The sequence below is a fragment of the Pezoporus occidentalis genome, unplaced genomic scaffold (genome assembly GCF_034315485.1).
Source record: "Pezoporus occidentalis ecotype Australia unplaced genomic scaffold, CSIRO_AGI_Poc_V1 ctg8, whole genome shotgun sequence".
Taxonomy (NCBI): domain Eukaryota; kingdom Metazoa; phylum Chordata; class Aves; order Psittaciformes; family Psittacidae; genus Pezoporus; species Pezoporus occidentalis.
The window spans coordinates 2438980-2458308 of record NW_026916158.1 but is presented as its reverse complement, the minus strand read 5'-3'; the positions used below and the strand labels follow the sequence as shown (position 1 = coordinate 2458308).

The window sequence follows — 19329 nt, the reverse complement described above, 5'->3', positions numbered from 1 at the left end:
CTGGATTACAAGCATATGAACAATGGAGAGATTGCCCTCAGACTATCGGAATACAGTTAGATACCTATAGCTAATAATTTATTAACACCAACTAGTCACAAAGATTGTTTTCATAGTGGGTTAGGGAACACATTAGGAACAGCTGATTTGAGCTGGGCTACGTTAACATTACCCTTTTTTTTCCTAGTACGTTTTGAAGCCACAGAATACAAAAGTGCATTTCTTTCTCCAAAACATCTGTGTCGGGAATTACTTAAAGCTCACAGAAAATTGTCATAATCCCAAGTAAATCTCACTTTCACGGCCAAGACCCAATGTCCAGCTACAAACACAGGAAGTGGTCATAAAACAGTTGAGGACTAAGTCCAGACCTGACATGTACCAAAAATGTTGCTCCTTAGTGAAGTGAGAGCTGGGAGCAGGGCTTGCATCAGAGTAATCTTAGCCAGAAGGCTCTGGCACTGGGTACAAAATAAAATCTGCCTCAGTACGTGAATCAAACGTCTGTGGCTTCCCAAGATTTTCAAACACTGCATGGAAACTCACAGAATCAGAACAGCTGCTTAAAGGTGGCGGACAACTTTTATAAATGACCAGGCTCCCGTACTCTTCACACTCCTTAATGTGGACTCTCAGGAATGTGTTTCTCCCCTCTGCTGCTCCTCCTCTCCTGCATGTTCCCTCCTAAAACACAGTTAAGTTTGCTAGATACAGCTTCCTGCAGAACCACAGCTGCAGCACAGTAGGAATACAGAATATGATGCAAGAAAACTCAAGATTCAACAGTCTTTTTAAAGGAGGATAATATCAGCTGGACAGTTAGCTAGTCCAGCATAATGACGAAGGAAAGCTGAACTCTAGTGTCCATCACATCACTCCCCTCAACTGCCCAGTGAAAGTCCTTCCTCCAGCTTAAGGTGCGCGGGGGCTTTAAGTATCCCAGGAACCAAAGGGAAAGGTGACAGCTAAACTCTCATCTAGAAAGAGAATTGGTCCCTCTTAGGCCACAAGTTGTGGACACGTGCTAAGGAAATAACTTAGTCTGGACTAAGCCGCTATATACTGCTGACCATAATGCCAAGCATACTGTGGCCACTGGCCAGTGTCTGCATAAAAGGGGGCAACGGTGAATGCTTTTAAAGTCAGCTGTTCTTCAACTGTTACCTAACTGCCATTGAAGCCACCTCCTGGCTTTAGTCTTTCACTCATTCATCATGTTTAGAATGTGTTCCTGGAATCAGTAGTCATTATAAATTAGATGCTGACAAGCAACCAATTGGAGAAGTCAAAGTTGATATGGATAATTATCAATTAGTTATTGTTAATTCTCGAATTAACACATCTCTCTATTAAAAAACATATTCAAACTAAAAGAAGTCCATTAATGAAGTATTTTCCCACAGTTTTTTTTGTTGTGTTTTTTATTGTTGTCATTACTTTAATATTTTTATTTTTTATTTTAATTGAGGAACTTTTCAAGCCTAAATCTTCAATCCACCTCTTGAATATACTTTCAGAAGAACAGGAAAAAGTACACAAAATCAAATGCTTTCAAACTGGGACTTCTGAATACATTCATGCATTGGACTCATAAAATGGGAGTAACAGATTCTCACCATCACAGTTTTAATAACGTTAAAGTCTTGACTTCAACTTGGAAAGACAAAGCTCCCCTATTTGCATGTATTCTATGCAGAATAGCCCCTTGATGCACGACTTGGATTACACTGCAGGTGACACATCCCTTCAGTTATCATCTACTGCAGTTCAACAGCATGAAGCTCACATTCAAGACTAGCCATACACTATCAAAAGCTAAATCAAAGTATCTGAGTAGTCATATTCAAGTATGACTACATTCACTTTTTCTCTCATTTACTGCCATATCTTTTCACGAGACCAGCTGTGTATCAGAAGAGTGCATAAAGAAGCATTACCATGCCAGTGGAGAACAATCCAGCCTTGGAGGGGCAGAGAACACTAAGCACGAACCAAGAAGCAAATGGTACTGTGATTAACTTCCCTTTGTTCTCTTCAATTGCATTTAATTTTAAACTTTAGGGACAGTAGGAAAACTGAAAAGCAGTTACAAAGATATGTACAACTTCCGAATTGCAAAGGTCATAGCTGGATAAAGCTGGTATGTAACTAGCTGAAGGAAAAGCAATTGATCATTCTAACTCTCATGTTAAACACAAACCCCATACAGACACTAGTAGAGATTAGCTGCAAGCTATCTGTGCGTCCCACAGTGGTATCACAGATTAAGATGAAAAAAAAAAAAGGAAAACCAAACGATCAAAATTACCAAGCACTCATGCTACAGCTTTATGTGATATCAGACTTAGGTTTCAACCTGTGCTGCCCAAATTCAGACAAAAAGGACAGCAAGATAGTGACTTCTAATCCTCTTGATCCCAATTATCAGAGTGAAATGAAATCAGCAATGGAGTTGCTTACAAACCACTCCTGACAGTGACTGTAGTCAGCATTCTCAGTAACAGAGGGCAATAGGAGTAAATCAGTCACTAAGTTTCTTAGTGATACAAGAGACTTCAAAGCAAGCTAACTTCAGAACACCTTAAAGACAGCTTGGGAAGGGGGGGGGGGGGCGGAGTACTACTGAATGTGAAAAACTGGATATAAGATAAAATACAGAAATGCAAGATAAAAATATGCACCTGATGATATATAGCAATGTCTCCTCTATGCCAGAGCCTATCAGGGAACAGACAGCTAAAAGGCTAGTAGACATTAATCAGAGGAGGACTACAAGGTGTAAGTATGATGCAAAGGCAAATTAACATGCGGGTATACCACACGAGGTATTGCACTGGCTCACCTACTGTTCTGCTCACTTGCTCACTCTTTCTCCACACTTACATAGCAGCTGTACCTTGGTATCACACTTCAGATGCTAAGCAACTAGTTACAGATTTGTTTAGAAACAGCCACAGGCTAACTGCTGTGAGTAAAGGGCCAGGGCAAAACACATACAATGACTAATGCCACTGTACAGAGAAAGACAACACTGATAGCAAAGTCCTCTAAACAGAAATCTATTGTGAATGTCATGGAAAAGATAAAATAGCAATACCATACCAAACAAGTAAACAGCTTTACTTGAGACATGTTTCAAGCCTCTCTACCTCATGTGCCCTCTATTAAAACACCCAAGGAATAACACACACTTCACCTACAAGAGATTGTAACATAATGCTGCTATGACAAAAGCACTTTTTTGTGGTATACTTTGATTACATTATTAAACCCAAAATAAGTTGTGAGCGCTTTCCTTCATTTTGGTAATATCTTTCTTTTACTAGCAGGGCCCCAGATTGGTCACAACACTCCAGACTTAGCCTTGTGACAGCTAAATACTGTGTAATCATCTCTTCCCCCAACTTGCCAGCTATGCCCTTGCTAATGCAGCCCAATATACTGCCAGTTTTCACAGCTGCACAGACATGCTGATGACAGATGGTCCATTTGCTGTTCAGCAGGATGTAAAGGTCCCTATCTGCCAGCACAGCTGCATGGGTTCTTTCCTTTTCAGAGGAAGTCTTCACATTTGCCTTGGTTAAACTTCAGGAGCTTTCTACTTTTACTTTCTTCTACCCTGCTGAGGTCCTTATGAATGACAGACCCACCCTCCAGCATATCAAATGCTCCCTCCAGTCACTGTGTGCTTTATTTGATTTTCTTCATCTATAGTCAGATATAAAAAGGTATCTAGAGGCATCTTAACCAACATGCTGACAAGGATTACATTTGGTACATGTATAATAGCATCAGACAACCACAGATCAAAAAAGAAACATGACATATTGAAGGACAAAAAAGTCACATGACTATTGAAGGACAGAAAAGTCACACACTGATAAATAAGACGTAGTAACCTTGGATAACAGCACATACAAGGAGAGCTTTATAACTCATGAGATGTGTCATATGGTCTGAAGAACATACACTATTGCAGCCTGTCACAGAACTCATTGAAGCCCTGGTTTGGCACCACAAAGATTTTTCCCTGCTGGCACAGAGCCCCTCAACACTGAGGAGAAGATGATGAATGCTCCCTGACATGCCGAGATAAACTTCCTCATTCATGTTAGTACTCCTTACATTATTAATTCTTCAGTCATTGCCACAAAGCATTTCATCAATAGCTTGAAAAAAACTCATAACATGAAGAGTAGGACTTCCAATCAAATATGTGACATTTGCTTCATCCTTACTATGAAATCCTAGACACTTTCTATGAGCTTGGTGGACTGAAGTACAGAAATGCATTTCCTGAACCGAAGATTATCATGCTGATGAATAAGACAAGTGTTCCTGGGCCTGTAGCAAGCACTAACCACATTTCAAATTTCCCAAGAGAAAAGAAATAAGAATCAAGACCTCAGAGCCATTCTTCACTCCTCCCAAGTCAGGCTTCTTTTATAAAATAATCAAATTAAATAAGACAAGGGTATTTATTGAATTCACCTAATCATTAAAGCAAAAGTCTGCTTGTAGATACCAGTCCTTAAGGGCTTCTTCACCTACAAAATTTAACTGATCCTAAATCACAGTCTCTGCTGTAACAAACCAAGAAATAGGACAAATCCCTTTAAGATGCATGCTTCACTTGATTCATTCTTTACTGCAAGACTACACATGGCTCAAAAGATAATGAACATTATAAACAAATCAGTCTTCGAAAAGGAAGAAGTTCTATTGCATTTAATATACATGGCTGAAAGTCAAAGTGATTACCACTAAACTTGCAGCAGAATTTTATGATCATACACAGCCTGCCAGGACATCTGTGCTACCTGCTAGCTCTGAATTGTCAAGCTTTTTTTTCCTCATTACTCTTTTGCAGTAAATTACCAGAAATGCCCAACAGTATTTTTTTCCCCCTACTAGTTTTGCCTAATATTTTTCCACTAAACTTCTTTACCTTATGAGAGCCTGACAGTAAACCTATCTAGGAAACCAGCAAGCCTTCCACAAAGATTCCGATAAGCAGGATTTTCTTCATCTTTCAACTTAAACGTTTTGCTCATGGTGGGACAGTTGCTAACAAGATGAGGACACAATGCTGACCATGAAAGCTTCAAAGACAAAAGGTTGATTAAAATTGCTAAATGTAAACTCAGATAAGAATGCAACACATCACAATGCCTGTCCTGAACAACTTTGAATAGTAATTCCAACATCTCAAGAATGAGTCAAAAGGAGGCCTTACTATCAGATAAGGAAGTAGGACTACAGTATCAAGATGCTGCAATAAAAAAAGAGCAGCAGAAACAAGCTGAAGAAACTAATAGTGCTGTGCAGAAACTTCTTGTTGCTGAAAACTTGTGAACATCACAGGGCTCCTTTAATCTTAAAGCTCAGCAACCACCCAGGAGCTTGAACACAGAAGCAGCAGAAGGAATGAAGGATTTCAATATTTGAAAACTCAAATACGTAGTAAGGTCAGGAAGTGGAACCACAAATATAACCATCAAACAACCCAATTGCAAAAGATACAAGGTAGGACATCCTTCCATCTAAATGCTACACCCTAACTATTGGCCTCAACAACTGGAGTTAACTAATAAGATGCTAAGGAGGCAACCCTTCTTTTAAAAGCTACGAGAGACAAAATCTGTGGAAGAATGACAAAATTAATCCCTGATAGGGAAAGATACCTCTTATTTATCTCAAATGCAAGCAATATAAAAGACAGGGTAGCAGTACCTGGAAACTCGGAGAGTGATTCCCCCAGTACATGGTTCTCAGTATCAGTATGTTCAGAACTGATACAGCAAGACTTAACCACCTGTAGAGAAAAACTCCTATAAAGCAGAGGAAACTGAAGATCAGAGTACCCTCTAATTATCTAAGAGCATACTTTACAGGTATCATATAATCTTAAAATGAGCCCTGTGTTTGATTTCAGAAAAATAAGGCAATATCTGTCCCTTTCCTTTTGTCATTTCATAGAATAGTTAGGGTTGGAAAGGACCTCAAGATCATCTAGTTCCAACCCCCTAACATGGGCAGGGACATCTCACACTAAACCATGTCATAATTTATACCTACTACAGTTAGAAAAGTACTGTTGTGCCCAAACCACCGTAAGACAGCAAAGCCTTTAATACTGATCACCATGTTTCAGAAGACCTAAAGTTCAATAGCTCTCTACAATTACATCAGGTGGGTCTTCTCTACCAAAACCAGAGGAGAGTTTCAGATTTGCTATGAAGACAGTCCTCAGCAAGTATTAACCTTTTTTGTCCATTTCAGAAGCTGAGTATTTTGGTAATACACTTTCACAAAATCAGAATGCTCTATTTGACAGTCAGAGGGGAAGTTGCAGGCTTTGTTGCAATAGACAAATTCTGGATATGATTTTTTTGTTTAGCTATTAGGTGCATACACAGATGCATATCTCACAGCTTAAATTCTACACCTCTGATTTGCCAGGCAGAAGGGATGACATTCATGGCCAAAAGTCAGATTCTGAATGCAACAGGCCTTCCCTTTGTACTAAAGGAGTGAATTCAATTCAAACATCAATCCACAAAATGTCATTTTAAACATCAGTACACAAAAATCTGCTACATGATATACAGCATTACTTAAGTTATGCATCTTTTTAAAAATAATTACAAGATCACTAACAACTGAAGACTAGGTTATTTTAAATGCATAGAAACACTGAGTGTGTTCGATACCTGTTTTCCTACTTAAATTAACATCTGGCACCCAGAAAGATAGAAATCTGAAACTCTTGCACAAAACCCCTCCCTCCCCAATTTTGACAGAATATATTTCACTACATATGGCTTATCCAATTTCCTCTTTATCAAGCTTAAAATAAAATAAAAAACATTTTGGAAGTTTAGAAACTTAAAAATCACAATGTGCAAACTAATCACTAGCTCTGCTTTATGTTTATTCATGCAAAATTGCCAACAGCGGTCTTCCCTGAATGACTGTTATGGAAGTTATATCAAAAATTCGTGAAAAGAGTAAAGGTAGTTTGTGCATGTGTACTGACTGCTGCTTGTGCAAAGCCACAATATGACTATTTACATCTCCATTAATACTGACATAGGAACTCTAAAAATTAGTGAAGAGCATCATGTCTGCATATTGTAGAGTCTTAGAATTTCAAACATAAAACTTACAAGTATCAAACAGAAAGCGTGATTCACAGAAAGATTCTTGCTGCACACATCAGTCTGCCAACGACCTTTTTTTTAGTCTATTCTTGCATCTTGTCAGTTTCAAAATGTATACAGGACTTCATCCCATAAATTAGTTATTTACAGTGGATCAAAACAACTGTTTGCCGTTATTTACAGTGCATCAAAACAACAGTTTGCTGTGTGGTTCAGCTGATATGCTGGAGGGAAGGAATGCCATCCAGAGGGACCTTGACACACTTGTAAGGTGGGCTGATGCCAACCTTATGAAGTTTAACCATGACAAGTGCAAGGTCCTACACCTGGGTCAGAGCAATCCCAGGCACACCTACAGGCTGGGCAAAGAAGAGATTCAGAGCAGCCCTGCGGAGAAGGACTTGGGGGTGTTGGTCGATGAGAAAATGAACATGAGCCAGCAGTGTGCGCTTGCAGCCCAGAAAGCCAACTGTATCCTGGGCTGCATCAAAAGGAGCATGACCAGCAGGTTGAAGGAGGTGATCCTGCCCCTCTACTCTGTGCTTGTGAGACCTCACCTGGAGTATTGTGTGCAGTTCTGGTGTCCTCAACATAAAAAGGACATGGAACTGTTGGAACAAGTCCAGAGGAGGGCCACGAGGATGGTCAGGGGACTGGAGCACCTCCCGTATGAAGACAGGCTGAGAAAGCCTGTAGAAGAGAAGGCTGCACGGAGACCTCATAGCAGCTTTCCAGTATCTGAAGGGGGCCTATAAGGATGCTGTAGAGGGACTCTTCATTAGGGACTGTAGTGATAGGACAAGGGGTAATGGGTTAAAACTTAAACAGGGGAAGTTTAGATTGGACATAAGGAAGAAATTCTTTCCTGTTAGGGTGGTGAGGCACTGGAATGGGTTGCCCAGGGAAGTTGTGAATGCTCCATCCCTGGCGGTGTCCAAGGCCAGGTTGGACAAAGCCTTGGGCGACATGGTTTAGTGTGAGGTGTCCCTGCCCATGGCAGGGGGGTTGGAACTAGATGATCTTAAGGTCTTTTCTAACCCTAACTATTCTAGGATTTACCCTAGGTCTGAGGCCTGGCTACTTTTAATATTCACAAAGCAAATATTATCCATAAAGTAACTATTCTGCCACACATGCAATGACTCCTCTTGAAGGGATGAGCAGGATGGAAAAAGTGATGTTTTAATCTATTTTACTGGACTGCTTAAAATTGTTTAGTTTATGATCATAATGATAGCGTCTACTGTTTCTCATGTTCTTGATCTAATCTTTTAGTCATATAAAAGAGTGGCAACAAAACCAGGACTCTACTTGTCACACAGATAAGTAGCAAAAACTCCTGCATATACTAAAAATCGTCACAGTCCATATGCTCATCTGTATTTCCTCATAATGGTCTTCCATTGCATACAGCTATTTTAGCTGTTGTTTTTGTTACAAATCTGCCACTATCAAAAAGCAAACCACGTCATTCATCACCTAAACCTCAAACAAACAGCACAGTTTCTGCTCAAAAAGGTCACATGCACTTACACAGTTTAAGCTTCTATACATGTTTTTAAACTGAATTCTGCATTACAAGTGAGAGACAGAAAAAAACCCAAGTAACTAAATCAGTCAGAATTTATTCCTTTATTTCCTACCCACGTAAACCTAAGGCGATGCAAGACATAACATTAAGTAACCAGGTGAGGGTTTTGGTGGGTTTTTTTTGCACTCCCTCATGACACTTCCGCATTTGCATCTCCTTGAAATACTAAACTAACTGATTTAGTCAGAAAGGCCCACATGAAGACCCAGGTAAAGGGTTCTTGGCTCTCTAAGCTGTAACTTCAGTGGGAACATTTCTGTAGTCAATGAAAATTAGATATTTTCCTTTCTTTTTTGTCCCAAAGTAGGTTTGATTTTCTCCCAGATCAGGATAGATTTCACTTTGGAGACTTTTCAGAATAATTTTCTATAGTAAAAAATTACCAATAACTTGAGTCATATTGTTCACTGCATGAAGTAAGAACAGGAAAAAATGCTGACTCCACATAAACCAGTTCTGAGTACAAGGTTGTCAAGAAGCTAAGTCTGAAAGAAGATCACAGGATACTGCTAACAGAGCCAAACCAGCACATTTGCTATTCAGTGGCCAATGATTCCACAGATATGTTCAGGAAAAAAACAAAGCTACCCCAGCCCCATCTAGGCGAAGATAGACTATTTTATAGTTGCCTCCTCCTTAATCAATACTCTATTCAGTAACCCTGCTTTCCAGATATTTTAATATTGATATTCCCCCCCAAAACATAAGACTGTCATCTCCATAACTTTAGTTCATAATGTAATTACATGGGATGAGCTTAGCTGACATAAATGAGACACCCCAGGCTAAAGAACCAAACCTCTTAAAAAACTATATTTAAAACCTGTATGACTGTAGGAGCTTGTATAATTACAGTTATATTGTACACATACAAATAAGCTGTCCTTCTAATACTGCAAGTGCTCATTAAAGATCAGTTGCATATGCTTAATTAATATCAGCTCTTCAGCTACTGATCCTGTGCTACAGCAACATTATGAAAGCTGGCAGATTTTGTTACTGCTTCCACTGTAAGTACCCTTCTCACTGTGGTTTTTTTTTCAAACATGCCTAGAGAAAAACTTAAAAAGACCAAACCCAAGGAAATGAACATTTTAAGTTCCTATTAGCAATCTGAGATATAGTTAAGATTTTTTTAGTTTGCTGCTACTTTAGGTAACTCATATCAAACAACAAAGAAATAGAATCAGATTCGCCATTAAAAACCCCAATCTTTGTAATTTATAACAGCTAACTTTGTTATAATTAAATAAAAAATGTAGGTGCTCAAGACGACCTGATTTCAGGACACATTTATCCAACTTCCATTTGAAAGGACTGTAACAACTTCATGTTAATGTGAAAAGTCTTTAAAAGGTTTCAGTATGATAGATTATGATGAAACTTCTTTAGTACAATTGGTGTAAAAGAAAACATTCTAACATTGGGGTTTACCTTCCAATACACCCCCCTTTCCTAGATCAATTATTTTCTTAATGAACTTATGAAAGAGGTAGTCACAGATTTAAAATAAGAGTAGAACAGCACATTCACTGCAATCTCCACAGAAGTGAAAAATTGGAATTCTAGAAGCACTCTGTTTAACTAACTTCATCAGACTCCTAGCAGTGTGGACTGACATGGTACACGTGTAACTCACCAGCATCCTGCCAAAATAGTCCTCCATGTCACTACACTTCAGCTATGAAAAGTTCTGCTCTACAATCACCTACTGAGAATTATAAACATAACCACATTAAGTATGAAAAATGGTAAATGCAAACTTACAAGCAAATGCTTGGCAGCTTTCCCTTTGAACTTACTGTATCTTTCTTTTCCTCTTCTTCAGCAATACTTTCCACCCTGCTTTGCCAAGTAAGTTACAAACTTGCTTTTCAGTCCCAAACACCAAGGGCAGAAAGCCCAGACCAATCATTTCTTTGAAAAGTCCTCCTAAAACAGCTAGGTAAGCCTCAGGAAAACAGATTTTGCATGCAGACACAGTTCTTGGTCACATACCTCTTAACACCTTAAATGCTGAGTTTACCCATGTGAGCAGCCTCAGTGATTTCAGCAGCACCATCACCACACACAGATTATGGGTGTTGTAACCCATGCTGAATAAGAGGGGTTTATTTGCTACTTGCAGTACTGCAATGAAGCAGGCTCAGAGGCAGCCTGCACTGCAGCACTGGACCCACTGGAAGTCATTGCAGAAGGGACAAGATTACCGATATTCCAATTCCTATGTTTTCTTCAGAAAGAAATAAGCAGACCAAAGTATATGGGTTATGCACATATGATAAGTTCTCTGACTACTGGACAAGCTCTATTCCAAATAGGCTAAATAAATCACTTTTTTATATTATTCAGGTTTTAAAGTGAAAAACACTTCCTGTTACCTGGGAAACAGATGCTTAATGACTACACTTTGGTTACACAGTACTGGAGAGGAAAAAAAAAAAAAGAAAAAAAATCATAAATCTAGAAAGCTATAAAGTAGCATGAGTGAGCTATTCAGCCTGCATCCCCTACATAACCCTGAGGTACATCTCAGCTGGCCCCATTTAGGTAGGCCAGAATCAAAGCCACAGAAAACCAACACACACACCAGGGAACTTCAGTAACAAGCCAGTGGAGGCCTGCCTACAGAAATCAGTACTTCAGTTCAATATAAACGGAAGACTCCTCAGACAAGTCCCCCTGAAGGAATACACTAGAACCACAAGTTCCACACATAAGCAATCCATAATATACTTTTACTAAGAATGGCAATTTGCACCAATTTCATGTTACATTCTTTCACCTACCTCGTTCCTCCATCATCTGCTCTGCAGCTGGGGTTTCAGGAAGCGAACACAAAATCAAATGAAAATAACTTAAACTTCAGCAACAGTAACAGATAAGGACAAAGAAATGATCTCAAAAATGCACAGCTTTTTACTGATGCTTATTTAAAGGCTGGAACAGACTGAAGGTTCTTCTGTAGAGTTCTTACAATTGCACACATCTCAAGCAACAGAATTTCGCTTTTCTATTGTTTGCTGTTTATCAAGATTGTTCACTGTTGCCCGGAAGCTGATGTATTTCCACAGCACTTAAACTTGCTTCTCCTTTCCAAAAATTTAGGTTCAGAGTGATTCATGTGGCTGCTACAGCGCATACCTCATTAGGAGAAAACACGTTCTTTTGGTACAAGAATTAAAAATGAAAATGAAACACCAATACAAAATCCTGCTCCATTAAGCACTGAAGCTTAAATTCTCATGGTTTAAAGATAAGGAGAAAGTATACTTTCACAATGCTATTTGTATAACAAAAAAAAAAAAACAAACAAAAAAAACAAACAACAAACACTCCAGGAATTCCTAGTTATATACATAGAACCTGCCAGCACAGCTCAGTTCTTAGTACTCAAAGACTGCTCTAAGGCCCCTGCCAGGCAACTTCTTCATTTGATGGGAAGTTATGGACACACTGTATTAGAACTGCAAGCACATTTCCTTACTAGATCTTTGGTCTGTCCGTACTTTAAGAAGGGAGTCATGAGGGAAAAGCATGTGATTTCAATGAGATTATATTTCAAAGTGGGTTTAAAAAAACCATGATTGCAAACTTGCAACAGTGTGCCTGAATTCATACCCTTTTCAAAAGCAATTTCTAAATATCAAGTTTCCAATCCCAAACTGATCTGGTATAAACCTAGTGATGCAATAGGCCATCATTGCTTCAGGTTTTATAATTCAGAGATTTCTTTATCTACTGGGGGAGGGGAGCATGCCTTACTATTAAATAGCCCTCCATACTTCTGACATGAATCTTTACAGCCATTATTATCTAATCACATATCAGCAACTCAACAGCAACAACCCATGCTCCCTCTATATGCACTTCAAGCAAGCAAACGAACCTTTATTTCTTTGATTCAAGTAACTATGATATTCCCAATTACATCTCAAAGCCAAAACACACCAACATGAACTTCACAGGAAGCAGATAAGCAAGTAGGCCATGTGTCTGAAGGTGTACACAGTGGTATGTTTTAAAAGATTTCAATCATTCCCTGTGAAAATAGGGATTTGGTGACTCATGAACTCCAACTCACCCATGTCCTCCCAGTTGTCTCCACAACCATAAGAAACTAGACCATGACATTTCTATACACTCTATGCCTCCCAACAGGTTTATTTAACTGCTCCAACAGGTATGCTGATGGGAAGGATGAAGACTACACCCACCTACTCATCAAGATCAGGAGGAAGCTGCAGCTCTGCTTTGTTATGAGGAACACAGCACAGGAAGGTGCTTTATGTCCACACTACTCCCTGTAAGAACGCCAGGACATAATGACCTTGTTCTACATTAGTGTCTCTATCATCCCTTAACAAAAACACTGCAGTAAAATTCATTTGGAAGGTTTCTAGTACTTGGTTTAGGTACATGAAAAACACTACAGGATGTTTACTTCACAGTTTTAGCCACTTCCTGTTAGTTAAAGGTTGGAAGGATATTTTGGTGGCATCAATTAATTACACCACAATGTTTTCTGCAATTTATTCAAAGGCAATAGTTTCAGAGACTGTCAGAAAGACCATAATGCACTATACAACCCCAACAAAAGGTTTTCCTTAGCTTCTGTCCTTGCAGTAAAAGAATCAAGAGGGGCAAAAGGAGAATGATACAAAGTGAATTCAAAGTAACTAGTATGTCTTAACTTGAAAAGACAGCAGCATGCTTCTGCTCACAAGTTTTAGTCACTATTTCTTGCTTTCAAACATGTATTCTACACTTCAGCAGGTATTGATAATTTAAAGAAATTATACTTAATGGTACAGCTCTATGGTTAAGCTAAGCCAACCTAAGATTGCATGGTCACCACAATGGACCCAAATTAAACATACTCATGACAGAAAGTACATAAACTAGTGAGCATGTCCAGCTCAGGGCAAAATTTTGTGGATCCACTAAACCAATATAAAAGCTGCCTGCTGCCTCAGGGGAGGTCTCACTCCCCACTGCCTTCACTAGTCTTGCTTCTGGCAGTGAAGTTTCCTCCTCCTCCTCCCAGTAAGCTTTAGTAGGTCTCACACCCTTCACAATGCTGACTCAACTCACTAGCCTAGCAGATAACCATCCAGTCTCTTCTGCCAGGGCGGCAAGCTCACAGAAAGGTCCAACAATACAAGTCACCAGAGAACCATGTGGCAGAAGCAGCAAGGGACAAGCTGGCACAGAGAAGAAAAAGAGGGAAGAACAGGAAGTCCACCTTCTGCCAGGGGTAAGCCATTCAAACCTTCTTCAACTTCCTCCACATCCTAGAACCACACGATTGCTAAAGCTGACACAAAGAGGAGGCGTGAACACACAGACACCAGAGGAAGCACAAAACTATTTCCTTCAACAACCAGAGCTCACCCAGCCTGTGCAAACCACAGAGCCACAGCCACTCCAAACATGGGCTCAGTATGGGACAGCAGGGCATAGCAGTGACAGATCTCATCAAGTCAAGGAGCTGTTTGCCTCTCCATCAGCTAGAAAGGTGATACCAGGCACGGACAGTGGGTCTGTGCATACAGAGCAGCCACACATTCAACAGAATTACATTGAGTAGACACAATGGCGCAAAACACAGAGAGAGAACGGCTAAAAGCACAGGGACAGGTAAAAGGGAAAGTTGCCTAACACAAGCAGAAGTAAACCTACAGGACCGACAGTCACTTGAGTGGGGAAAAACAAAAGAGCACATGCCTTGGTCTGACAACAGGAAGTAAGATTATACCGAGCTTGTTTAGTACTGGCACCTCAATAGTGGGCAGACTGAGCATGGTCAGATGTAGTGGACGCAGGCAGGAGGCACTGGGAGCTGAAGTGTAAGCACAACCATGAAGAACTAGAGACGGACCAACAGGAGTTCACGCTCTTGAGCTGGATCAGGCATTGCTTCAGCTACTGATCATTTCCCGCACCAGCTGCCTACCACCCTCCATCTGCTCAAAGGCGGGTGACCCCAGCAGCGCTCACTGTAGACTGTGCCACCGCCGCACCAACCCCAGTCCCACGTACTACAGATGCTGCCTCTCTCCTTGAACTTCCCAGCTCCCGCATCACCCTCCTCAGAGCGCCCTCACACTCCAGCAACGACCTCGACCTACAGAGTCCCACAACAGATCCCTCCTGACCGCCTCACATCGCTCCTCGCAGCCACCCCTCCACACCCGCTGCCCCTGTCCTTCCACTCTACGCTCCCCAAACCCTGCCCCTCACCGGTCCCAGATAATACCGCCCAACACAGCCCCGGCCTCATCCTGCCACTCTCCAAGGAGCCGGGCGCCCACAGCTCGCCGCCACCTGTCACCCCCAGGGTCCCCAAACTCCCGGCCCGCCCCGCAGCCCCCTCCCCGCCCCGCTGCGCGGCCTTGTCACCCTGACACACCCGCCCCGCTTCCTGCCCTCCCTGCACGGCCCCCGCCGCTCCTCCGCGACCTGTCCCCCCGGCCCGGCCGCTTCCCGGCGGCACCTGAAGCGCGGCGAGTCCTTCAGGCACTCCTCGAAGTCCACGGTCACCTTCATCCTCTCCTGCCGCGGGGCGCGCCGCTGCCTCCGCTGGTGGCGGCTGTGGTGGTGGCAGGGAGAGCCCGAGCCGAGGCCGGCCGCCGGGCGGGGCGGGACTAGGCGGAGGCGGCGCTCATGGAGAGGCGGTGAGGGACGGCAGCGGGACGGCCGCGGCGGGAACGCCCCGCCGAGCACCCCTCTGCCCGCCGCGCACGTCCAACCTCGACTGACGGCCCGGGCAGCCAATGGGCGGCAGCAAGCAGCAGAAACAGCCAACGAGACGCCGGCGCAGGCGGGGCTTCCTCCAAATCACCGTGGGGCCTCGGAAGGGCAGCCTGCCCACCCAGTCGCAACAGCAGGGAAGCGCTATGGCCAACTACAAAGCGAGAGGGGCGGGCATAACAGGACGACAGCCCTCCTCTTGAGCGCCACCCAGAGGAGGCAGCCGGGGGCCGCAGAGATCACTCCCGCACAGGGCGTCCCTGGGAGTAACAGCCTGGTGAGCCGACGGGAAAACAGCCTTTGGCCTCCCACCAATTGGCAAGTCCCACTGCTACGGCTGTCCTGAAGGCCAATCCCACCGCTGCGACAGGCTGCCCCTTGTCACTCGTTGCCCAAGGGGGGTTGCGGCGCGGTGGTTGGTGCCGGTGGTGCGGGCCGGGCCGTTCGGCTCCTCCGGGTTAACCGTGAGAAGGTGAACCCCTGGCATTCGGCCGCCCGCCTGTGGAAGCCGGGCCGGTTGTAGGGAGCAGCTGGTCCCGCAAGGGCCGCGGCGCGGGCGGGCAGGCCCTGCGCTGGGAGCTCCCCCTCGCTCCGGCGGGGAGCCCGTGTCGCTGCCGGGGGTGCAGCAGCAAGTGGTGAGCCACGGAGGAGAAGCGGCAGTTCGGATGTTCTCCGGGGTGTTGCAGGTCCCGATCCTGGCGGTGGCCGGAGATCTGTGTTGCTCTGTAGGAGGGAGGCGAACAGCAGGGCTTTCTGTACTAGGAATGCCACGTGTGCGTACATGGGTTTTGCACGGAACGTTTGCCTGGGAATACTTACTGAAGGATTTTCGGGCAGCAAAGGGGCTGTATCATAGAGTGGAAAGGATCGTGTTGGTCCTCTCCTTCTTCATACGGAAGGACAGCAGAACATTGTAGATCACTGATCCCTTAAGAAAAAAAAGGAGAAAGATCGGCTCTGGCACGGCTTAGTGTTCCCAGCTGTAAAAATGACAAAGGCACATCAGCCATCCACACTCATCCTCAAAGACAGTGACCGAGGAGGACAACTTACTGTACAACTTAGAAAAAATGAAGCAATGTCACACCAAGTCACGGGCTCCATCCAGCAGGATGTGGTGCTGGGAAGCAGATACGAGCTGATGGCAGTCATTCTCAGCTCCTTCAGGAACCTGGAGCCTCTGTACCTGCTCTCATAGAGCCTGCTCACTCCCTGCGGTGTTCAGGCTCCATCCCTCCAGTGCCCCGTCATCTGCACCAGGCTTCGCCTGTTTTTTTTTTAACCTTTTTTTCAACCTTTTTTCTCAACCTTTTTTCTCATCCCACCCTTTCTGGCTCCCCTGATGTCCTTTTGGTAGCACAAGAGAAAGAATGAACATGGAAGGATGGAGGGAAATTTAAGACTCCTCTCTCCTCGAGGTTGAATGCCTGCTACACCCTTACTGTCCTTCCCTCAGTTACAGTGTCCTTTCAGAGAAGCAAAGGGAAATGTTTCAGTTCAGTCAGTTGTGGTTTAGGGTGTTGGGTTTTGTTGCTGTGTTCCCCCCCCCCAAGACTGATGAAACATCAGATGTAAACTGAGTTACACAGGTGTAATGATTGTATATTATTGTGAGCTGCCCCTCACCGAAACTAACCAAACTACCACTCCTTTAGGTTAGGAGTTGAGTACCTCTATCATACCCACAGAGGAAAAGCAGCAAGTTAAGAAATGCTTTTATCACTTGGGCTGCAAGTGTTGTGAAATCCACTTTTCAAATAAAGTATGACATTGGAAAGAGAGCCCAGCTCTTCTTTTCCTTTTAGGAACAGTTTTACTTCCTGAGGAGTAGTTGGTGTTAGTCATTTTCCATTACTCAATGCCAGCAAGCGATTACTCAATGCTGACCATGAAGACAGATCAGTCTTGCTTTAAATCCTACAACACACAAAGAAAACTACCTTGGAAAATGCAACCTATTCTGTGGTGCTGCTGCCTTAAATTCATGATTCAGGCCCCAGATCTACACTACACGCTGTAGCCAAGCATGTACAAACTGATGCACATCAGTTACACTAAAGAATACTTCCTTCTTTGTAGTGATGAGGAAACCGCAATATTGGTTTAAGTATTTGCCCATGAACACACCTGAAGACCTCACAGAGGCTGCCAGTTTCTTCTGAAAAGCTCCAAGAAGTCAAACCAATACACCTAGTGTTAGTGCCATAAAGCAGCAATGAAAACAATGGTTTTATTTACACTGTGACATTTAACACTGGTTTCAAACAGGACAATTACATTGGTGAGGTGGTATCATGATAAACGCCACAAAAAGCATGTTACAGAAAGAAAATTCTAGTAAGATACACAGGTTTAACATGAGAGCAAGCTGTGGAAAAAAGTATTTGCAGTTTCTATGAACTGCAACTTTTCACACAAGTGTGTGAAAGAAACTTTAAGGACAGGGAAGAAAAACTTTAAAAGGCAGAGTTAAAGCTCTTATTGCAAGTTGTCTTGCTACTGGAAGCATATTGAAATTACTTCCTCCAAACAGGGTGCAGCGTGGGGACTTACCCCTGTGCATGAAGCTTTACAATTACGATGCTGTGGAACTCAGTCTCCATATTAGTAAGGCATGCATGTGTTGTCCTTCCTCTTTACTGTATGAATGAGATTTTACCATAGGTTTCCCCAGATGAAGATATGCATGCAACCTGAGTCCCCATCTAATGTAAAAATATAAAAGGCATTTCCTTTCTTGTCCCCATTTACCAGGGGACTACACTTTGTATTTCCAGAATAGAAGGAAATCAGATATCCCTTTGTAAAAGAAGCTATATCGAGTATATGTAGTTACTGCAAAGTAAGCTTGCCTATTTTAGCTTTTAAAATGCATGAAGGTATAAACCTGAATGAAATCAAGTAAACCAGGCTTTCAGTTAAAAGTGGTGTCAGGTGCATTGGGTTGGACTCTAGGTGAGCAAGACAAGGAGCACAATTTTTGCTGAAGAGAATGAAGAGTACAAAGCCTTTAATAACACCCATAACTTAAACCAGCACAAGTTCCAAAATGGCATTTAAATTGGAAGCACCAAAAAAGGGAGATCACCCAGATAGCACAAAATAGCTGACTGATGAAGGGATGTTCTTAGGTTCATTCAAAACCATCTTGCTGCATTTATGTATACTGTACCTCCCTCAATGCTACATAACCATTTCAGCCAGGATTTTGGAAGCCATTACAAGAAAGTTTTCACTGGAAATTAGCAGAGCCTTTTTTGTTTATTAAACAAAATGCTTTGTCGGCATTGTAGCCTAGAAAGCTGAGCACCAGAATGAAAATGAGGTCTTGAAAGACCAGCATGTGGGTGACAGGAGGGCAAGACATAAACTTATATAAAAGCTGCTTCTGATGGGTTCAGCTTTAATTGCGGGTGCAAAGTACCCAATTGTACTTACCACAAAGTACAAGTCATCTGTTTTACAGCCTTGCAGAAGACATCTGCATTACCCATACACATTGGTCAAATTCTCTATATTGACAAACTGGCATCACTACACTAGACCAAACAGTGTTCAAATCTTTCTTGTGAAAAGATGGTATTAATCCTGATCCAGGCCGTTATTAAACCAAATATCCCACAACGGACAACCCTGTGGAGAGGAGAGAATTGGGAAAGGCACACTACAACACCCAGTTAGTACAACTCACAAGTATCTTTGGCAATGCATCCATTCCCGTTAATTACTCCCGTATATATCTTCCAAAGAACAGCATCCTATTACCTTATTCATTCTCAATCTCTGTGGGATTTCATGAAAGCTCACACTTGAGAAGGCACG

At 42.5% G+C, this 19329-nt stretch overlaps 1 protein-coding gene across 6 annotated transcripts in view; it reads right to left on the bottom strand.

Annotated features, from left to right (window-relative positions):
• ACAP2 (ArfGAP with coiled-coil, ankyrin repeat and PH domains 2) overlaps nt 1–15576 on the bottom strand; it is a 68131-nt gene extending 52555 nt beyond the window's left edge. Inside the window, exons 1-2 of one of the 6 annotated variants that reach the window (XM_062603379.1) lie at nt 15251–15576; nt 12972–13058 (exon numbers count right to left, since the gene is read on the bottom strand). In XM_062603379.1, the coding sequence (XP_062459363.1) occupies nt 12972–12979 (8 nt within the window). In that variant the 5' untranslated portion in view covers nt 12980–13058; nt 15251–15576. Of the gene's footprint in view, nt 1–10393; nt 10466–12971; nt 13059–15250 lie in introns of those variants that run through there. The other 5 variants (XM_062603377.1, XM_062603378.1, XM_062603380.1 and 2 more) reach the window with 5 other exon arrangements.
• Nucleotides 15577–19329: the final 3753 nt, after the last annotated feature.